The sequence below is a fragment of the Schistocerca gregaria genome, chromosome 3 (assembly GCF_023897955.1).
Source record: "Schistocerca gregaria isolate iqSchGreg1 chromosome 3, iqSchGreg1.2, whole genome shotgun sequence".
NCBI classification, from domain to species: Eukaryota; Metazoa; Arthropoda; class Insecta; order Orthoptera; family Acrididae; genus Schistocerca; species Schistocerca gregaria.
Genome location: NC_064922.1, coordinates 200,983,226 through 201,002,404, shown reverse-complemented (window position 1 = coordinate 201,002,404; position 19,179 = coordinate 200,983,226). Strand labels below are relative to the sequence as shown.

Sequence of the window (19,179 nt, the reverse complement as noted above, 5' to 3'; positions counted from 1 at the left end):
AAGACAGAAACCTCTTGAGGAACCTTTCCGCATGTTTCGGGTAGGAGTCTGTAGACATGCGTAAAGAAAGACAACTATAAATGGACAGACTATTTTCCCTTTTACCTAGTAACTGTCTCACTTGTGTAAGCAGCTTGGTCATAAGTTGTTAACTCTGCTTTATGAGGCTGAAATGGTTTTATTCTCAGCGCCTTCTAAGTGGATTCACGTCTTTTCACTTCACGTGTCTGCTTTCGAGCCTTGGAGTCACGACAACGAATACTGGATATAGTATGCAATTTTTTTAAATTTATGATGCTCTCCAAACTGCTCTTGCACTATGTCCCAATCATAGATTTCTATACAAACGTTTTTAGGAAAACTAAAATCGTGCGCGATAACGATCAACATGATTCATAAATCCAAACTGCGAGTGCAATTACCTAATGAGCGGTTATGTAACTGTATGCGTTGGATGTGCTCTGAATTACCGCCGATCTGTGTGCCAAAATGATATGTAAACACAGAGTTATTAGTTTCCACCAATCACAGATACGATGGAGTATCTGGTAGTTGTTGAATAGTGCAACGGTGTCCACTATACTCGTATTTTCTTCAAATTAACTTTCCAGGTCACACTCATTAATCAAACTGCTATCAGTAAATATCTAAACGGGACTAGTCTGCGAATGCGTAATTCCGCTGTTAATGAAAACATTTAAGCAAAGGCAAATCAGTTGGAATTTCATTTGCAACATATCCTTCTCTCTAGAGGCCTAACGCTCCAGATAATTGTATTCATATTACGTAGAATTTGCAACATACTGGGAACGAGTAGTCGAACATTAATTTACTCTTGTACAACGGTCTCCGCTGTCGCAACGTTGGTGGCAGCATTGTTCCTGGAAACGATTTCATGATTTGTAATTTCAGTTTCCCTGTGACGCATGAATCGCAGTTCCCTCGAGGCGTAATTCTTTATTCCGACACTGTATTTCATTATTAAAAGGGTCGTATTTCATTTCCGACGGGAAGAGAGTTGAAGTTCGATTAGATAGACAAAAAAAAACAGTAGTATCTGCAAGGAAATAAGGCTATTGTTCAATATGTCAAAATAAAATATTGGAGTCTACTGCCTTAAGCAGTCAAGTAAAACTGCTAGCCAAGTAAAACTGTAATTCAAACCCATATGAGATCTGAAGGTGGCAGTAACGGTTGCATTTCTGGTTGAAAATTAAACAGAGAACTGGAAAGTTAGGTTTTAAAAACCGATCGTTCAATTGTTCCATTCATTGATTTACTCATCTGCTTCCATATATCTCAAGAAGTAGGTGGAAGAAGTAAAGTAGAATATCAACAAAAGATGAGTACTTTTTATAGACATAATTTGCAGATGTTGTTAAGAATAAGCTGTCTTGTAACGAGTAATTCTGTTTGTCCTTGAATGAGCTAAATTTAACATATAATGCTCGATTTTGAAGAAAGTTCATGTTTCCTCGTTTGTAGTAAGTAACTTCTGTTTATCTTTCGATATATTATTATTTATTGAATTGCATTGGTATTTTGTGAAGAAAAGCCTATTTACGATAAGCTGCTATTGTACTTGTAAGGCAGCTTTATAATGAGTATGTCGACATTCACTGCATCTAACCGTAATTTTAAATCCTTGTCCATATAATTAGATGATATGGAAGGGCTCGTAAATAGGTTGCTTTTTAAATTTTCTTCCGGCCTCGTAGGTATTACAAATTACTTTCATTATGTCAGATGGGAGGTCACTGAAAGTGTTTGCACAGTAGTAAGGAAGGAAGAAAGATTAACGTCGTAAGTGTACTACCATATGAGTAATTGAACTAGTTGTTTAGTTTCTTGATCCAACTAAAACAATTTTGTAACGCTATTTGACTTCAATAATGAAAAAAGGAAATTAAAAGAGCAGGTCACACTTACATAAATCGCACAACGTACTGGAAGGCAGGCAAGGTATGAATAACTGAACATTGATGAGTAGGAAAATCACTCGTAATATCGCTCTAAATGTGCTAGGCGTAAAAGTGACCAGTTTATAGTTGACCGCGTTCAGTCAGAAAGAAATAAGATTAATTAAAAAAAATTGTTTTTGAAACAGTCTGTAACTAAAGGACTTTCCAAAAGATTCAAACTAATCAGGTTGGTATATGAAAATGGTACCATCGGTGATCATGCAGCGCTCTAGAATGACATGATAGTTAAATGAAGGCCCTACGCTGTCGACAGGCGTTGATATACAACGAGGACAGTTAAAAATGTGAGCCGTGACCGAGACTCGAACCCGGGATATCCTGCTTACATGGCAGACTCTGTAGCCATCTTTTTTTCCATTTTGTTCGGTACTGTTCGTTGCGCTTGGTCAGGGCGGACGTCACAAGACATCAGTTCAAGTTGTTAGTTCATTCCATTACTCAGTTTTTTTTATTACCTAGGGCGAGCAGCCCTCTGACCGAACACGCTGAGTAACCGTGCCAGCTATCAATCTGAGCCACCGAGGGCACAGAGGATAGTGCGACTGCAGGGACATCCCTTGCACGCTCCCCGTGAGGCCCACATTCCCAACTTAATGTCCACAAACTACATTCGTAGTGCCCCTGCCCATTACACTCATACTCGTGGCAGACAATCTTACCGAGCCTCGTAAGAGTTTGGGCAGTGCGTGTGCATCCGCACAGAAGAAGAAGGTTAGTGGGCGGTTAGCCTTGTAAGCAGGAGATCCCGGGTTCGTGTCCCGGTCAGGGCACACATTTTCAACTGTCCTCGTTGATGTATATCAACGCCTGTCTACAGCGTAGGGTGTTACTCTACTTGGGCTTTCTAACGAAGGCGGAACCCAAGACGTGAATAATGTTAGCACACTTGTTTCTGTTGGCTATCAAAACCACAAGTAATAAAGAAACAAAAAGAGATAGAACTCGTGTATTTTGTCCGGACGAGCCTACGCTAAATGTTGAGCAATGGAATGTGAGTACTGGGAACTGGACGTTAATTTTTAAGATAAAACAGAGACAGGAAGCAACCACGGTTAATAATGATATTCGTTGAACCAAATTGCACCACGAGCTGTTTGGTACTGACAGGTCTATCGTAGGACCCTTGTTCACATTGATGATTACAGTGAAATAACAAAAAAATGGTTCAAATGGCTCTGAGCACTATGCGACTTAACATCTTAGGTCATCAGTCCCGTAGAACGTAGAACTACTTAAACCTAACCAACCTAAGGACATCATACACATTCATGCCCCGTGGCAGGATTCGAACCTGCGACCGTAGCAGTCCCGCGGTTCCGCAGCGCCTAGAACCGCAAGACCACCGCGGCGGCAAGTGAAATAACAGACCTTATGGGATACCTCCTATTATTGTGTCGGACCTCCTTTTGTGTCACGGGCTCAGAAAGCCGCTGGAAGAACCCCTACAGAAATACTGAGTCGCACTGTCTCTACAGCCGTCCGTTATTGCAAAAGTGTTGCTTGTTACGGATATTGTGCGTGAAGTGAAGTCTTGTTTATATCTCATATATGCCCTGTGGGATTCATGCCGAGTCATCTAAGTGGCGAAATCATTCTCTCGAACTCTCCAGAATGTTCTTCAAAATAATCGTGAGCAATTGCGACTTAGTAGTATGGCGCATTATCACCCAAAAGTGGTTCAAATGGCTCTGAGCACTATGGGACTTAACTGCTGAGGTCATCAGTCCTCTAGAACTTAGAACTACTTAAACCTAACTAACCTAAAGATATCACACACATCCATGCCCGAGGCAGGATTCGAACCTGCGACCATAGCGGTCGCGCGGTTCCAGACTGTAGCGACTAGAACAGCTCTGCCCCCGCGGCCGGCATTATCACCCATAAAAATTCCATCGCTGCTTGGGAACATGAAGCCCCTGAATGATTGAAGATGGTCTCCAAGTAGCCGAACAAAACCATTTCCAGAGGACCCAGTCCGTTTCATGTAAACACAGCCCACAATATTATGTAGTCACCAACAGCTTACACAGTACCTTGTTGACAACTTAGGCCCATGGCTTCGTGTGGTCTGCGCCACACTCGAATCCTACCATCAGCTCCTACCAACTGAAATTGGGGCTCATCTGACGAGACCACGGTTTTCCAGTCATCTGCAGTCCAACCGACGTAATCTCCAGGCCAAGACAGGAGCTGCAGGCGATGTCGTGCTGTTGGCGCTGCCATAGCCCATTAACGGAAGAGTTCGCCGTACTGTCCTAACGGATACCTCCGTCGTCTGCCCCGCATGATTTCTGCGATTATTTCATGCAGTGTTGCTTGCATGTTAGCGGCGACAACTCTACACAAACGCCGCTACCCTCGTTCGTTACGTGAATGCCGTCGGCCACTGTTGAAACGTCCCCTTTGGAAAATTAAGAATGACTCTGCTAGTAAACCTCTTACGTTATTTGATTTTCAAAGAGCTGAGCAAAACTGAACTTACTTATTCTGATCATCACTAAACTGACACACAATATTTTTAGCGCAACGACTTTCAATAATCCCTACAAAAGAATGGTCCTGACTAACAATAACCTACACCTTTCATGAATGACTTACTTCACAAAAATCTTCGTTACTGAAACTACTGCAATACATCTTGCACCAATACTGCCAGCTAACTAAAAGATTCTAGCTACTGAAGGCACTAACTACTGATAGGCATAGCTAGAAAATGAAAAAAATTGATGGAGAACAAACTGTTTTTACCTTAATAGTGTTCAAAAGTCATAATATATATGTATATAAGTTCATGACATGAGGCCTTACAAATTTCGTTTTTCTGACGGACACACGCCCAGATCGTCCGCTCTCGAAAGTCTGCCATCTCTCTCCACACATCCAACACTGCTGGCGGCTCACCTCCAACTGCGCAACGCTACGCGCTGTTCACATCCAGCTGCCCAACACTACAATAGCAAATATTCCAACAATGCAAACCAGCCACAGACTACACACAGCGCAGTCAGTGATTTTCATACAGAGCGCTACGTGGCGCTTCCAACATATAAACCTAAACAGCCTATTTACACTGTGTTGTCCGTGTTGAGAAGTAATGCCTGAAATTTGGTGTTCTCAGTACACACATGACACTGTGGATCTTGGAATACTGAATGACCTAATAGAATGTCGCATGTGTGGCTCCAACTACCGTTCCGCGTTTACAGTTCATTAATTCGCGTCGTTTGGCGTGAATCACCTGAGTACATATGACAGTTCCGGCAATGCACTGCCCTCTTACATCTTGTGTACGCGATACTAGCGTCATGTATACATGCGCATATCGTCATCTGATGACTTCTGTTACCTTGTGCAGATTCAGCGCATTTCCCTTTAACTATGTTACAGAAACTGTGGCTAGTATTAATCTTAACATTAGAATAATTTGGTGTTAACTGGGGAACCAGATATTTTTTGTTATCTTTGACATTCAGGTTAAGCTTTATTAGATTAGATTTATATTTTTTTTTTATAAACGTCTGTTGTCAGAATCTGTCGAGGTAAGCTCGATGCTGTTTTGTCGGATACTGTCATGGTAATGCCATGCCTGTGCAAAAATGAAATTAGTTTCTCCAAAAAGAGAAAACAGCACTCGGCCAATGTTAATGTCGGTTATTAAGCCCAATAGCGCTGTTGTCAGTTTCGAACAGACAGTTTAATTGTTCGGCTGTTCGCGTACAAAATTACACACATCTCATTTTACCTGAACTGCTATATAGGTCTTTTTACTAGTATTAGCTACTAACAGGAAATTTAATGCAATTTTAAACGTGAACAACTGTTTGACGCTGTCGAAAACCAGCAACGATGTTATTTATTCTTAAACTGCCTGTCGTTTTTACTTTATTGTTAGAATTAGCACGTATCTTTATTAAGCCGTGGCCTCATAACGTCAGTTTTCGATGAAATAGTACGCTGGAAATGCTATCCGCATCGCATTCGCTAGTTCCTGGTGTAGGCCCGTTAGCTTTTGAGCTGTTTCCGCCTCTGCGGATATTAAAAAACATCGCAAACCTCTTCAGTCCGTGCTGTCTGCCGGATCCGTTGGGGTAGTTTTTTGCCTGCCCTGAGTTGTTTCCCTCCATCGACTTCCGTTCACTCGGATGGGAAACTTGGCCCTGAATTAACGTCAGGATGCAGCGTAATGGAAATCACATCGACGTTAAATGGCACACTACATTTTGTTACCTAATTTTCTGTTTTATACCAATGATGGGCATATTTCAATGCAAGGTAAAAGATCGACGTTTATTACCTTATGAAAACAGAAAACCTAAGACAAATTTGGTAACGATTCAATACACTTGACATCGAAAATTAACCTTTCACACATTATTAGCTGCATATTACGACGTCCCGTTAGATCCTTTTCAAACACAAAACTTAATACAGAAAGTAAAATATAAGTATATTCGAAACTACTTTCTAACACACTGTTATCGTAAATGAAAAAGAAAAGCACGGGAAGCACTAATGTACTTTCGATATTCAGTTATAACCGGTCAGTACAACAGCTTCATAAGACTGAATGAACACAAATATCAGTCACTTCTTTTCTCAGAATACAACTTTATCTACACGTCCCCTCACTCTCCCCGCCTCTCTTTGCTTTATTTCACTTTTCGTGCAACCCAGAGCTATGAGGTACAGCAGGAAACTACGAATTAGGGACTGCACTAGCCAAACTTTTAAGCAGAGGACAAATTTACATATGGACATCGCAAAGACGTCTGGTAATGAAGTATAAATGAGCAATTTCGAAGTGCACTTTTTATTTAGTGAAATTTAACTGTGGAGGTATCACCAAATGTGTACTACTGTAATTATGCCAAGACACTTTGTGTTTATATCTTCTACATCTGTATGGTTCATAGTGACGGTAATCTGTGTTTGATGTACAATGTCTTTCTTGTTGAAGATGATTGTAACAATCTAAGCCCACAGAGAATGAGCATAAAATTTTACACCTAATGGCACAATTTTGTTTCCAAATTACTTAACAGATGTAGACAGTAACCTACTAAAAGCTATAATCCAGTACTTTTTAATCCATTTGCATGGTATTTCGAACGACAATTTCAGTCGTTTGGGACCCATGCCATTTAACTCAACTGATATTCAATCATCCCTTTTTATATATGTGCGGACATTGACAAGCACGAAAAATGGGCGAAATTTAGAATTCTTTTTATACAAGAATTGCTTTTACTAAAAAGGGAGTTTTACCACTTTATATACGTCCGTTTACGGAAAACATTTTTTATCTCATATCGAACTGAAAATGGCGACTGCAGCCCCTCTCGAAGTAGCCCTCACGGCGCATCCTAGATTGCGTGAACCCTTGTACAGACTCGTGACTATTTCTGAAACCCATAAAAATAGAAAATTCTTAAATCAAAGCGAATTTTGGAAACCATCATGATGGAGTTTTGAAAAATACCTTAAAAACATGGCTTTGTTTCCATGTTTTTCTTAGTTTAATTGTATAAAACAACTACTTAAGATTAGAATAATGAATAAAATCTAGCTAATGTCCCCTAAGTTTATTTATCATTCATTTAAAGAAATAAATTGAATCGGTTAACCTATCGAGGCGCTACAGCGCTTCGAGCACTGAAAAACGTTGTTAAAAAAATTTAAAAAAACGCGTTTAGAATTCGTAGTAACAAAAAGAAACGTTGTTTCAAAACTTACGGTCAATTTGCCATAGCCGTACAGGAATCTTTCCTCTTCCTTAAGCATACCCTGGTTCTGAGTTTCGTTCCGTATATTTTTCAGTCCGGGCTCTATTAACGAACTCAGAGAGGTCACAGTACGTAGTGATAGACAGTAAATCATCGAGTAGAACAGAAGTGATATCTGGCGTTCCGAAAGGTAGTGTCATAGGCCCTCTGCTGTTCCTGGTTTACATAAATGATCTTTGTGATAATCTGAGCAGTCCCCTTAGACTGTTTGCAGATGACGCTGTAATTTACCGTCAAGTAAACTCATCAGACGATGAATTCCAATTACAAAATGATCTAGAGAGAATTTCTGTATGGTGGGAAAAATGGCAATTAGCACTAACCAAAGAAAAGTGCGAGGTCATCCACACGGGCACTAAAAGAAATCCGATAAAGTGTAGCAATGAGAATGAAACTAGTAACAGTGCCATACTACTTGTCTCCCTAAACCTGACTGTAGAAAATCTAAATAGCCAGATATTTCTTGCCGAGTTGCTGCCGCAATTCGGTGCAGCACATTATCTCACTCGATATTTTATACCCTTGAAATTTTTTCTTATCGACGAACACGAACATTGGCTGCGAAGGAAATTATCAAAGTAAACTGGAGTGTGTCATTCATGTCCACTGTATTCAGTAAGTCGTTAAGCGCTACAAATAAGAGCCCAGAAGATTATCCTACCAGAAAAGTTTGTAATTTTGTTATGGTTTATAGTGTGCTACTTCAGCGCCATGATCTGGGTAACATGGTGTACATACTGACTTTTATAGTGAAACGAGACTGAAAGCAGACGTATGGCTACATGACATACTGACTTTTATAGTGAAACGAGACTGAAAGCAGACGTATGGCTACATGTAGAGAAAATACACATCTGTACGTTACCAGTGGTTTAAGGACTCGCTGTTTACACATGAAAAGAAGTAAACTTTCGAAATCCATCATAGATGACATTAATAGCTGTATAAATGAAGCATATATGCATTCCTGTCTCCCTAAATAAATGTTCTACATGAGGACGAGAAGGTCACATTCAAAAGAATTTGCAAAATGGAGGCTGTTCCACCTTTTACTCCTCATTTAACTTTTACGTCCTGCCTGGGCTCAACTCCCTGACAGACACTTTGTTGCAGATAGACTTAAGTTTCTCAAGCAGTAATAGATTTAACTGACGTACTGATCACTGTAATAATCGTTATCTTGTTTTTTATGAATGTGTTACGGTGTATAGCCATTGTCGGTCTTAAAGATCGGGCTATTTTTGAGAAGGTAATGCTTTATTATTGTAGTAGTTGTATCTGTAGAATCACAGCATGTACAATATCTTATAATGTAAACACCAATTCTCAAGGTTCACGTTCTGCCGGCCGCGGTGGCCGTGCGGTTCTAGGCGATGCAGTCCGGAACCGCGCTGCTGCTATGGTCACAGGTTCGAATCCTGCCTCGGGCATGGATGTGTGTGATGTTCTTAGGGTAGTTAGGTTTAAGTAGTAGTAAGTTCTCGGGGACTGATGACCTAAGATGTTATGTCCCATAGTGCTCAGACCATTTCTTGGGTCACGTTCTCAATGAAAATATTCTTTTGTGGAATTGTTATTTGGCTTAGTGTACATACTGATGGGACACTGTTGTTGCCGTAACTAGTGTCTGCTGCAGCTCAGGTGGCTACGTTCTACATCTGATAGGGTAGTGAGGTTCCTATGCTCTCTCCCTGCGTGTGACACTAGCGTTACCTCGTACACCAGTCTCTCATTATGAAACTTCCTGGCAGATTAAAACTGTGTGCCCAACCGAGACTCGAACTCGGGACCTTTGCCTTTGGCGGGCAAGTGCTCTACCATCTGAGCTACCGAAGCACAACTCACGCCCGGTACTCACAGCTTTTACTTCTGCCATTACCTCGTCTCCTACCTTCCAAACTTCTTCTGTAAACTTAGAACTTCTTAAACCAGTTAACCTAAGGACATCACACACATCCATGCCCGAGGCAGGATTTGAACCTGCGACGGTAGCGGAGCGCGGTTCCAGACCGAAGCGCCTAGAACCGCTCGGCCACCCCGGCCGGCTATGACGTTTCCTCTTGCGTGAATGATAAGCCATTCAGACTTGAGCAGTGGTTCTCTTTCTACAGTCTTTTGAACCTTGATCTTTAATTATGGACACGTTGTACATCTCGGCGGAGTACGAGAATCCTTTTTTACTTTTTTATAGTTCTAGTGCTTCTCACAATTTAAATACATTTTCCAACACACGTACTCTGTTAATTAAAGTTTGTAGTTTAGGCACAACTGAAAATAACTTTCGTAGGCACGTCACGTAGTAAGCGTAACTCAATGATTATTGATTATTCTCATAAACATCTTTTCCACCAGAGATACATTGGTATAAGAGCATTCAGAGAGGTTAACTCACTTAATGGCTCTCCTGGCTTTGGAAACGTGGTTGGATGTTTGCTTTCGTAAGAACAACTCCATGTTTTGTGTTTTCTAGCGATGCTCGTCGTAGAAAACCTTAGTTTTCCCACCATTACCTACCATTACCTACGTCCACACGCTCAACAGAAGAGCGTATGTCGTTGTCGAACGAAATTCCTTCCTGGAATTAGTTTTCTACGCTGTGCTTACGCCATGATCTGCGATATAGTTCGTAAGCTTGCTAGATAAGCAAGGTAAGCAGGTAAAGTCAACGAAGGTTGAGAAACTGGGAGAGAGTTGAGTAATTCGGTTCTCTGAAGGTGAGAATGTTAAAGTATTGTCCGGATGAAAAATATCTGGAATGTAGCTTTTGTTTAAAAATCATCTGAACGATTTAACCCAAAACAGCTCTGCAGTGAGAGTTGTTCGAATGAAAATGAATGGTCAATAATAACTCACGATTGCCTTGGAAGCTATGTGATGGCAGACAGCGTTCCGTTTACTGTGTGAACTGCAGAATGCTGAGTCCGAGTGAATATTTAACGTACAAACATTCCTATCGCTACTGCATTTCAGCGCTGCTCTCCAAAAGAAAGCCACCATTAAACGTTTCTCCCAAAATTCATGAGTGTGCCTGCCAGTGGAATTGTTGATGCAAGGAAAATTATTTGCCCGACCTCTACCCGAGGAAGTGAACAGCTTTCACACAGAATCCTAGGGATGATTACCCGAAAAGCACAGTTTGGATGTTAGTACATTTCCAATTTTTGAAACTTGCAATTAAGGAAGAAACAGAAATTTGAAACATTGCATTTAGAGTTTCCTCTTTATTACTGGCATATTATCACCTCAGTAATGGTTTGTCATTCAAGTAGGATGAGCACATGATGGGAATGAGTTGCTTTTCATAACCAAATATTTCTACGATTTGAACAATCTACAGAAACATGTGTTCTTTTCTCTGTGGTTTGGTGTATCCACCAGAGTGAATGATTAAAACAGTTTCTACCTACACGATGCAGGACAGAAAAATACGCTTGCTTAATGTATAAGAAAACGATTAACGTTAAATCACTTAATAAAAGCAACTCTTCTGGTCCAGACTGTATACAAATTAGGTTCCTTTTGGAGTATGCTTATGCATTAGCTCCATACTGAACAATCATAAAACCAGTATTCAAGAAAGGTAGTAGGAGTAATCCGCTAAATTACAGGCCTATATCGTAAACGTCGATATTCAACTGGATTTTGGAACATATATTGTGTTCGAATATAATGAATTACCGCGAAGAAAACGGTCTATTGACACACAGTCAAAATGGATTTAGAAAACACCTTTCCTGTGAAACACAACTAGCTCTTTATTCACATGAAGTGTTGAGTGGTATTGACAAGGGATTTCAGAACGGTTCCGTATTTCTGGATTTCCGGAAGGCTTTTGACACCGTATCACACAAGCGACTCGTAGTAAAATTGCGTTCTTATGAAATATCGTCTCAGTTATGTGACTGGATTTGCCATTTCCTGTCAGAGAGGTCACAGTTCGTAGTAAATGACAGAAAGTCATCGAGTAAAACAGAAGTGATTTCAGGCGTTCACCAAGATAGTGGATAGGCCCTTTGCTGTTCCTTATCTATGTAAACGATTTGGGGAACAATCTGAGCAGCTGTCTTCGGTTGTTTGTAGATAACGCTGTCGTTTGACTAATAAAGTCATCAGAAGATCAAAACAAATTACAAAACGATTTAGAACAGGTATGTAAATGGTGCGAAAAGTGGCAGTTGACCCTAAATAACGAAAAGTGTGAGGTCATCCACATGAGTGCTAAAAGGAACTCGTTAAACTTCGTTTACACGATAAATCAGTATAATCTAAAAGTCGTAAATTCAACTAAATACCTTGGTATTACAATAACCAACCATTTAAATTGGAAGGTTGGTTCAAATGGCTCTGAGCACTATGGGACTTAACATCTGTGGTCATCAGTCCCCTAGAACTTAGAACTACTTAAACCTAACTAACCTACGCACATCACACACATCCATGCCCGAGGCAGTAAGTTGGAAGGAACACATAGAAAATGTTGTGGAGGAGGGTAACCAAAGACTGCGTTTTATGGGCAGGACCCTTAGAAAATGTAACAGACCTACTAAGGAGACTGCCTACATTACACTCGTCCATCCTTTTTAAGAATACTGCTCCGTGGTGTGGGATCCTTACCAGATAGGACTGACGGAGTACTTCGAATAAGTTCAAAGAAAGGCATCACATTTTGTTTTATCGCGAAATATGGGAGGGAGTGTCACAGAAATGATACAGGATTGGGGCAGATAATCATTAAAAGAAAGGCGTTTTTCGTTAATAGCGATGGAATCTTCTGATGAAATTCCAATCACGAACTTTCTCCTCCGAATATGAAAATGTTTTGTTGACACCGAACTACATAGGGAGGAACGATCACCACAATAAAACAAGGGAAATCAGAGCTCGTAAGGAAAGATATAGGTGTTCATTCTGTCCGCGCACTATACAAGATTGAAATAATAGAGAATTGTGAAGGTGGTTCAATGAATCCTCTGCCAGACACTTAAATATGATTTGCAGAGTATCCATGTAGATGTAGGTGTATATGAAAAGATGGGACATGTCTCTCAGATTCTTAGCTTTATCAATGAAACTTTGTTAGTAGGATTACTTGAGATAGTTGCATTTGCGAGTGCTGTGTGGGATGTAACATCTGACATGGCACAAAATGGATACCGTAGTGACAATCCGATTATGCTCTGCACAGATGTGTTTTCTATTATCTCTAATATTCCAGTCATGACAGATCTCTCTTTTCAGTTCTGCGCAGTGTGAGCGCGTAAAAATGCCTAGAAAATAGAGTCTCCCACCAAGTATGAGCACCCAGTGTGACATTTCACCCGATGTCATGCAGCCCACATTACATAACTGTCATGCTTTTCCTTTCCGTGATTCTCTGCTGCACTTTGCTGGGGCAATGAGGATGCTCTTGCAGCGTTTTAGATGGGAAGTATTTGATCACCCAGCAAGCTGCAGACCAGCGTAGAGAATTGGTGGAAAGCACAATCAGATGCTTTCTGTGACGAGGGTATTGGAAAGTTGGTACAACGCTACGACAAATGACTAAGTGAGAGCGGCGTCTATGTAGAGAAGTAGCTGTAAGTTGTACCTAACTGTTGAAAAAAAAAAAAAAACAGTTTTGATTCCCACATTGGTTTCCATTTCGCAACCGATGGGACCTTATTTTCCGAATGGCTCTCAGATCTTCACATGTCTGACGTCGTGTTTCTCTGGCATAACTATGACACTCTCCCATGCGTCAGACAAAAATGTGATCAATAACGCTGCACTCCTCTGTATACTTTCAGTACCCATTGGTAGTTCTATTTAGTACAGGCACTACAAATTGGAGCAATATTCTAATACCTGTCGCACGAATGAGTTGTAAGCAGTTTCCCTTTTTAGACTGAATTCGTTTCCCTAGAATTCTACTAATGAACTGGCGTCTGCCACCTGATCATCTACGGTTGAGCCTACGTGATCGTTCTGCTTCATACCCTACAAATCGCAAAACTCAGGTATTTTTTGTGCTGGCCGATTGCAACTTCGACTCGTTGATACTGTAGTCAGAGTACTGCGTTTTTTTTCGTTTTCTGAACTGCACAGTTTGTACATTTAAAGTAAGTTGCCAGTATTTGCATAACTTTGAAATCTTATCAACATCCCACTGAGCGTTTGTACAGGTTTTCACAGCCAGTTCTTCATTCCAGATAACTGCATCATCTGCGAAAAGTGTTATGTATCTATTAAATCAATATAGTTAAATCGTCATTAATACTCCACATGAATAGGAACTGTCTCAGTACACTTCCTTGGGGCACATATGACATTACGGGTAGTTCTACATCTTTTGATGATTTTCCATTCACGACATCATGTTGCATCCTTCCTACCATGAACTCATCAGTTCCAGATTTAGTTAAATACCTCATAGGACCTTACTTCCTGTATTAAGTGTGGGTTTGGTATTGAATCTAATGGCTTACGGGAATCAGTAAGTGACTTCCTTGATTCATGCTTTTCAGAGTGTCACGTAAGAAAATTTCTAGTTTGGTTTCACATCTCTCTGTGTATAGTCCTATGCTATGTTTTGCATCTGTTAAGTATTAGTCTTTGTTTTGTTACTATTTTCTTTACGCTGACTGTATAGCACGGAATGTCCCTCCATCATAAACCATTCTATTACATAAACATTCTCAAGTGCGTAGTCAACTATTCTTCTAAACCTGTGACATAGTTTCTCTAAACGCTTCTCTCAAGAGCTAAATGTTTCTTGTACCTTATTTAGACGTGATGGGACTGCCTCTTTGTCTAATTTGTTGAACTTCTTTTAGATTCCCTTTGTACTTTGGTATCATTGTTGTTACAACTGTCTCATAGTTACGTATACCAGTTTGTATTTGGACATACTCAAGGGGGTCAGGTCTGTTTGATGTTATTAGATGAAAAATATCTCATGAATGAGTGGGCCTTCGAATAATCTATTTCGGGTAGTTCTCAGAGAATTCCTTTATTAACGTCTTGTCACGCCCACCACCTACTGAACTATAATTTTCACAGTTGATTGTTGGATACTTAAAAATCTCCTCCAATGATACCAATATGATTGGGGAACGTTTCTAGTCGTGAATTTTGGTTACATCCGGAGGTGAGTCCAGTTATCAATAGAAGTGTCCGATAACACTTTTATGCCCATCCATCATACTGAGTCTTCCTGATAATTTCCCATGCTGATTCAATTTCTGTCCCGACGGATTTGAGTTTCTTGTACACAGGTAATCAGTTTTTAATGTAGAAAGCGACCAAAGTTCTTTCTGTTTAACAGATGACTGGTTTCGGGTATCATAACTCATTCTCAAATATTCGGAGCAGGGTAAAAAAGGTGTATTCGTGACAGCACGCGGGCCATGTTCTCTGTTTGGATGGTCTGAAAATCTGGCCTGGTGTGCGAAACTGGTCATCAATTAAATAAAAAGATCTGAATAGCTTTGGATGTTTTTTATGTCAAACTGATAAACACAAGTTACAATCCTGTCATTAGCGCAGCATTTTGGATATACAAAAGTACTATCACTACCCTATCGTTTGGATATACCGCTAAATTTTCCCCAAATGTCTCATCGCAATCAGTTCTGGGTTTTAACCAACTCTCTGCTTGTCTTGGGACCCCTGGCCCGTCTTGTCATGTGTTCAGTGCAATTTGTGATAAGAAGACATATTCCATTAAGGACACTGAAGTAAAAACCTGCAATAAATGAAAACTTTATTAAGGTTTTCTTTTGTTTTCTTCTTATATTTTATCCTAGTGACATAAGATTCCCTTCGAAGTTTAGTGCAAGTAAAATTTTTCTTAAGACAAAGCGCCATTTAAGAGCCACCCTAGTCTATTGGACACAAATAGACAAAATGAATATTTCAGCATCTGTGTTGCAATAAATGCACTTACGTGCACCTAAATATTTACTTTTGTGTGTGTTAATAGGGACTCTTTTCTTTTGCAGGTAGCCAGTATCGCAGGACAGGACAACAAAATAATTACTGGTAAGTATACTACAGGAAAAATTCATCTTTCTTTCAAGACATAACATGCAATTCGTCATTTTTTCTAAGTTCCAAATGGAATATGCCCTGTTTCATTTCATTATCAATGTGTAAGGTGTAGTATTTGGTAAGTCATTTCCCACACTTCGTAGAAGTACTAACTTTTCACTTTGACATACAGTTCAATGTCAGTCTTCATTACAATGAACTGTATGCGCTATCAAGAGATTGGCACGCCTTCACTCACCATACCCTACGATTAATCATATCTCGCACAGATTTTAATTAGTATGGAATGATGTACCTGTTTCGTTCTTCAATCGATGCCCAGCTGGATTACAGCCATCCTTGCCTTGCTTTGCCATGCCTTGCCGTGGTATACGATCATTGAAGAACTATTGCCCTTATGAACCTAGTGCAGTAAGAGCTATTTAACATTGCATTATGAAGATATCAACGATAAGGAATGTCACGTCGTTTAACCGAATAAAAATTCCCTTCAGACGGCTAAGTGCAGAAATAATTCTACCAATAGCAGGTTGCATTCTGTACTGCTCAACTAAAATGTTGGGATTTTTCTTTTCAACGGAATAATTTTTGTTGCAGGCCATTTCGTTAAAAATTCAATTTGCTGTTCTTTCTAATAGTTATATTAGTGATTTCAATTCTTAGTGTTGGCACCATTAAAAGTTGTTTCTCCTTAGTACTATTTAAAACATTTGACAAGGGAAAGTCCCACTAAAGAAAGTGGCATTTCTACCTTCTGAAGGCAAGGATGGCTGTAACCGGGGTGGGCATTGATTGAAGACAGAAACAGGTACGTCATTCCATGTCGCTTTAAATCTGTGCCAGATATGATGAATCGTAGGGTGTAGCGAGTGAAGGCGTACCAATCTCTTGATAGCGTATAACTGTTTTAAGTGGGTATGACGTCTGGAGGACATTCGAACGGTGTCCGTATTGAGGTCATAGAGGCAGCACGGCTAACACATTCCTGCGTTATGTTATTCAAAGATAATGTCATGGAGTCATGGTAGGCCCACATTCACCTGAATAATACAAGTGTGACGGCTGATGTCCAAATTAATAGCTATGAGACCGATAGGTGATCGTGTTGGGTACGCAGTTGCATAGCAGACCATGATGCCAAGTATTGAACGTGTATGAGAGCGACGAACATAACGTGGTGACTTTCATTCACCTTGGAGTCTCCACAGACATACACTGAGGTGACAAACGTCATGGAATAAGTCCTAACATCGAGTCAGACATCCTTTTGTCTGGCTAATTGCAGCAACACGACGTGGCATGGTCTCATCAAGTCGTTGGTAGTTCCCTGCAGAATTATTGGGCCATGCTGCCTCTACAGACGTCCGTTATGGCGAAAGCGTTGCCGGTGCCGGATTTAGTGCACGAACTGACTTCTAGATTATGTTCCATAAATGTTCGTTGGCATTCATGCCGGCGGTTTGTGTGGCCAAACCATTCGCTCGAATTGTCGAGAATGCTCTTCAAACCAGCCGTGAAGAATTGTGGCCTGGTGACATGGCGCACTGACAATTCCATCGTTGACTGGGAATATGAAGTCCATGAATGGCTCCACGTAGCCTAATATAGCCACTTCCACTCAATGATCGCTTCATCTGTACCCAGTCGATTCCAAATAAACACAGCCCACAGCGTTATGAAACCACCTCAGCTTGCACAGTGTCTCGTTGACAACTTGGATCCGTGGCTTCGTGGGGTGTTGCACCACACTTGAACCATACCAAAAGCTCTTACCAACTGAAATCTGTACTCGTCTGACCAGGCGTCTGTATCCAGTCGTATAGGTCCAACCGATATGTTCACGAGTCCAGGAGAGGCACGGCAGGCGATGTCCTAACGGATACGTGCGTCGTTAACACACACATTTATTTTTGCGATTGTTTAACACAGTGTAGCTTGTCTGTTAGCACTGAAACCCTACACAAATTCCGCTGCTCTTGGTCATTAAGTGATGTCCGCCAGCCATTCATTGTCCTTGGTGGGAGATAACGCCTGAAATTTTGTATTGTCGGTACACTCTCGACACTGTGGATCTCGGAGTTATTCCTTTTGAATTTCCGAAATGGAATGTCCCGTGCGTCTAACTCCATCTACCGTTCTACGTTCAGAGTCTGGTAATTCCCGTCGAGAGGTCATAATCACGTCGGAATCCTTTCCAAATGAATCACCTGAGTACAAATTACAGCTCCGGCAGTGCATTGTCTTTTTATATCTTGTGTAGGCGATACTATCATATATGTGCCTACCGTTATCCATGACTTTCGTCACCTCAGTGTATAAATCAATCGTAACGCTTTACAAAGAAGCAGGTCTCGTCTGAGAAGACAACATGGTGCAACCACTGTGACCAATGTTGTAGTCGGACGCACCGCTTCCGGCACATCTGTCTCTGCTGCCGAGTGTAGGGAAGAAGCAAGAATGGCAGTTGTGCTGATAGTTCCTGCTGCTCCTAGCTTGTAGAACCTCTGATACTTGCGTTGCAGCAAAGAAGCCCATTTCCTGGATCTAGGTACGACAGTGGCTGCATGGTCCTCCGAAGTGAACAATAGCTGTCCTTTCGGGCACTAGTCGTGTGAGGGTGTAGGGATCCTTCATCGTGTTGACTACGGCCCCCCAAAGTCACCTATAGCGTATTAGCATGGTCTGCTGTACTATATTGTAGTACAAATTTTGTGATGTATAGTCCAAGACCTCACTACACAATCCAACACTACATTACACGGTACTACACTATATTCTACATTACCCAACACTGATGTACGTATTATTAGGACAAAACTAGGTGTCCTCATTTTCCCGCGTATTAAGCCCCTTTGGCGGTGAAGAATAACTCAGGATTCACAGGGGCTGTACTGCCGTGCTACCAAAATTTGAAGAGATTGGAAGATGCCTGTGAGCTTCTCAGAAAATCCTTCGTTTTCGTGGCATATCTCTCGCCTACCTCCGATAGGTTGTTGTAGTTGGATAATGTCTCATGATGCATCTCGTCGTCATCATGTATGGCCTATTCTTGGACGTGTCCCTGCCATGAATGCTTGCAGCCCGTAAGCTGACAATTTGGTTGTCAGAAAGCTCAGCTTGAATTTCTTACTCAAGTGACAGCCATTGTATAGTCGGCGGTCGAAGACGCTGAGCTCTCCTTACCTATCCATTCTCCTGTTATTTGCTTCTCTAATCACAACGAATTACTCTCGGCCTCCTTTTGAACTGGCAGGTCTGCCTCTCTTGACATCTAATGCTCCATTCCACATTACGCAGGGAACTGTGGATATTTTTTATCGGCAGGTGTGTTTACGAACTTGGTTACATACAAATATTGTAAATAAAAGTATGCTAACTTTACCCAC

At 40.9% G+C, this 19,179-nt stretch overlaps 1 protein-coding gene across 1 annotated transcript in view; it reads left to right on the top strand.

Annotated features, from left to right (window-relative positions):
- LOC126355309 (uncharacterized) overlaps positions 1 to 19,179 on the top strand; it is an 852,583-nt gene that overhangs the window by 434,151 nt on the left and 399,253 nt on the right. The window contains exon 3 of the mRNA XM_050005601.1: positions 15,745 to 15,784. Within this exon, the coding sequence (XP_049861558.1) occupies positions 15,745 to 15,784 (40 nt within the window). The remainder of the gene's footprint in view (positions 1 to 15,744; positions 15,785 to 19,179) is intronic.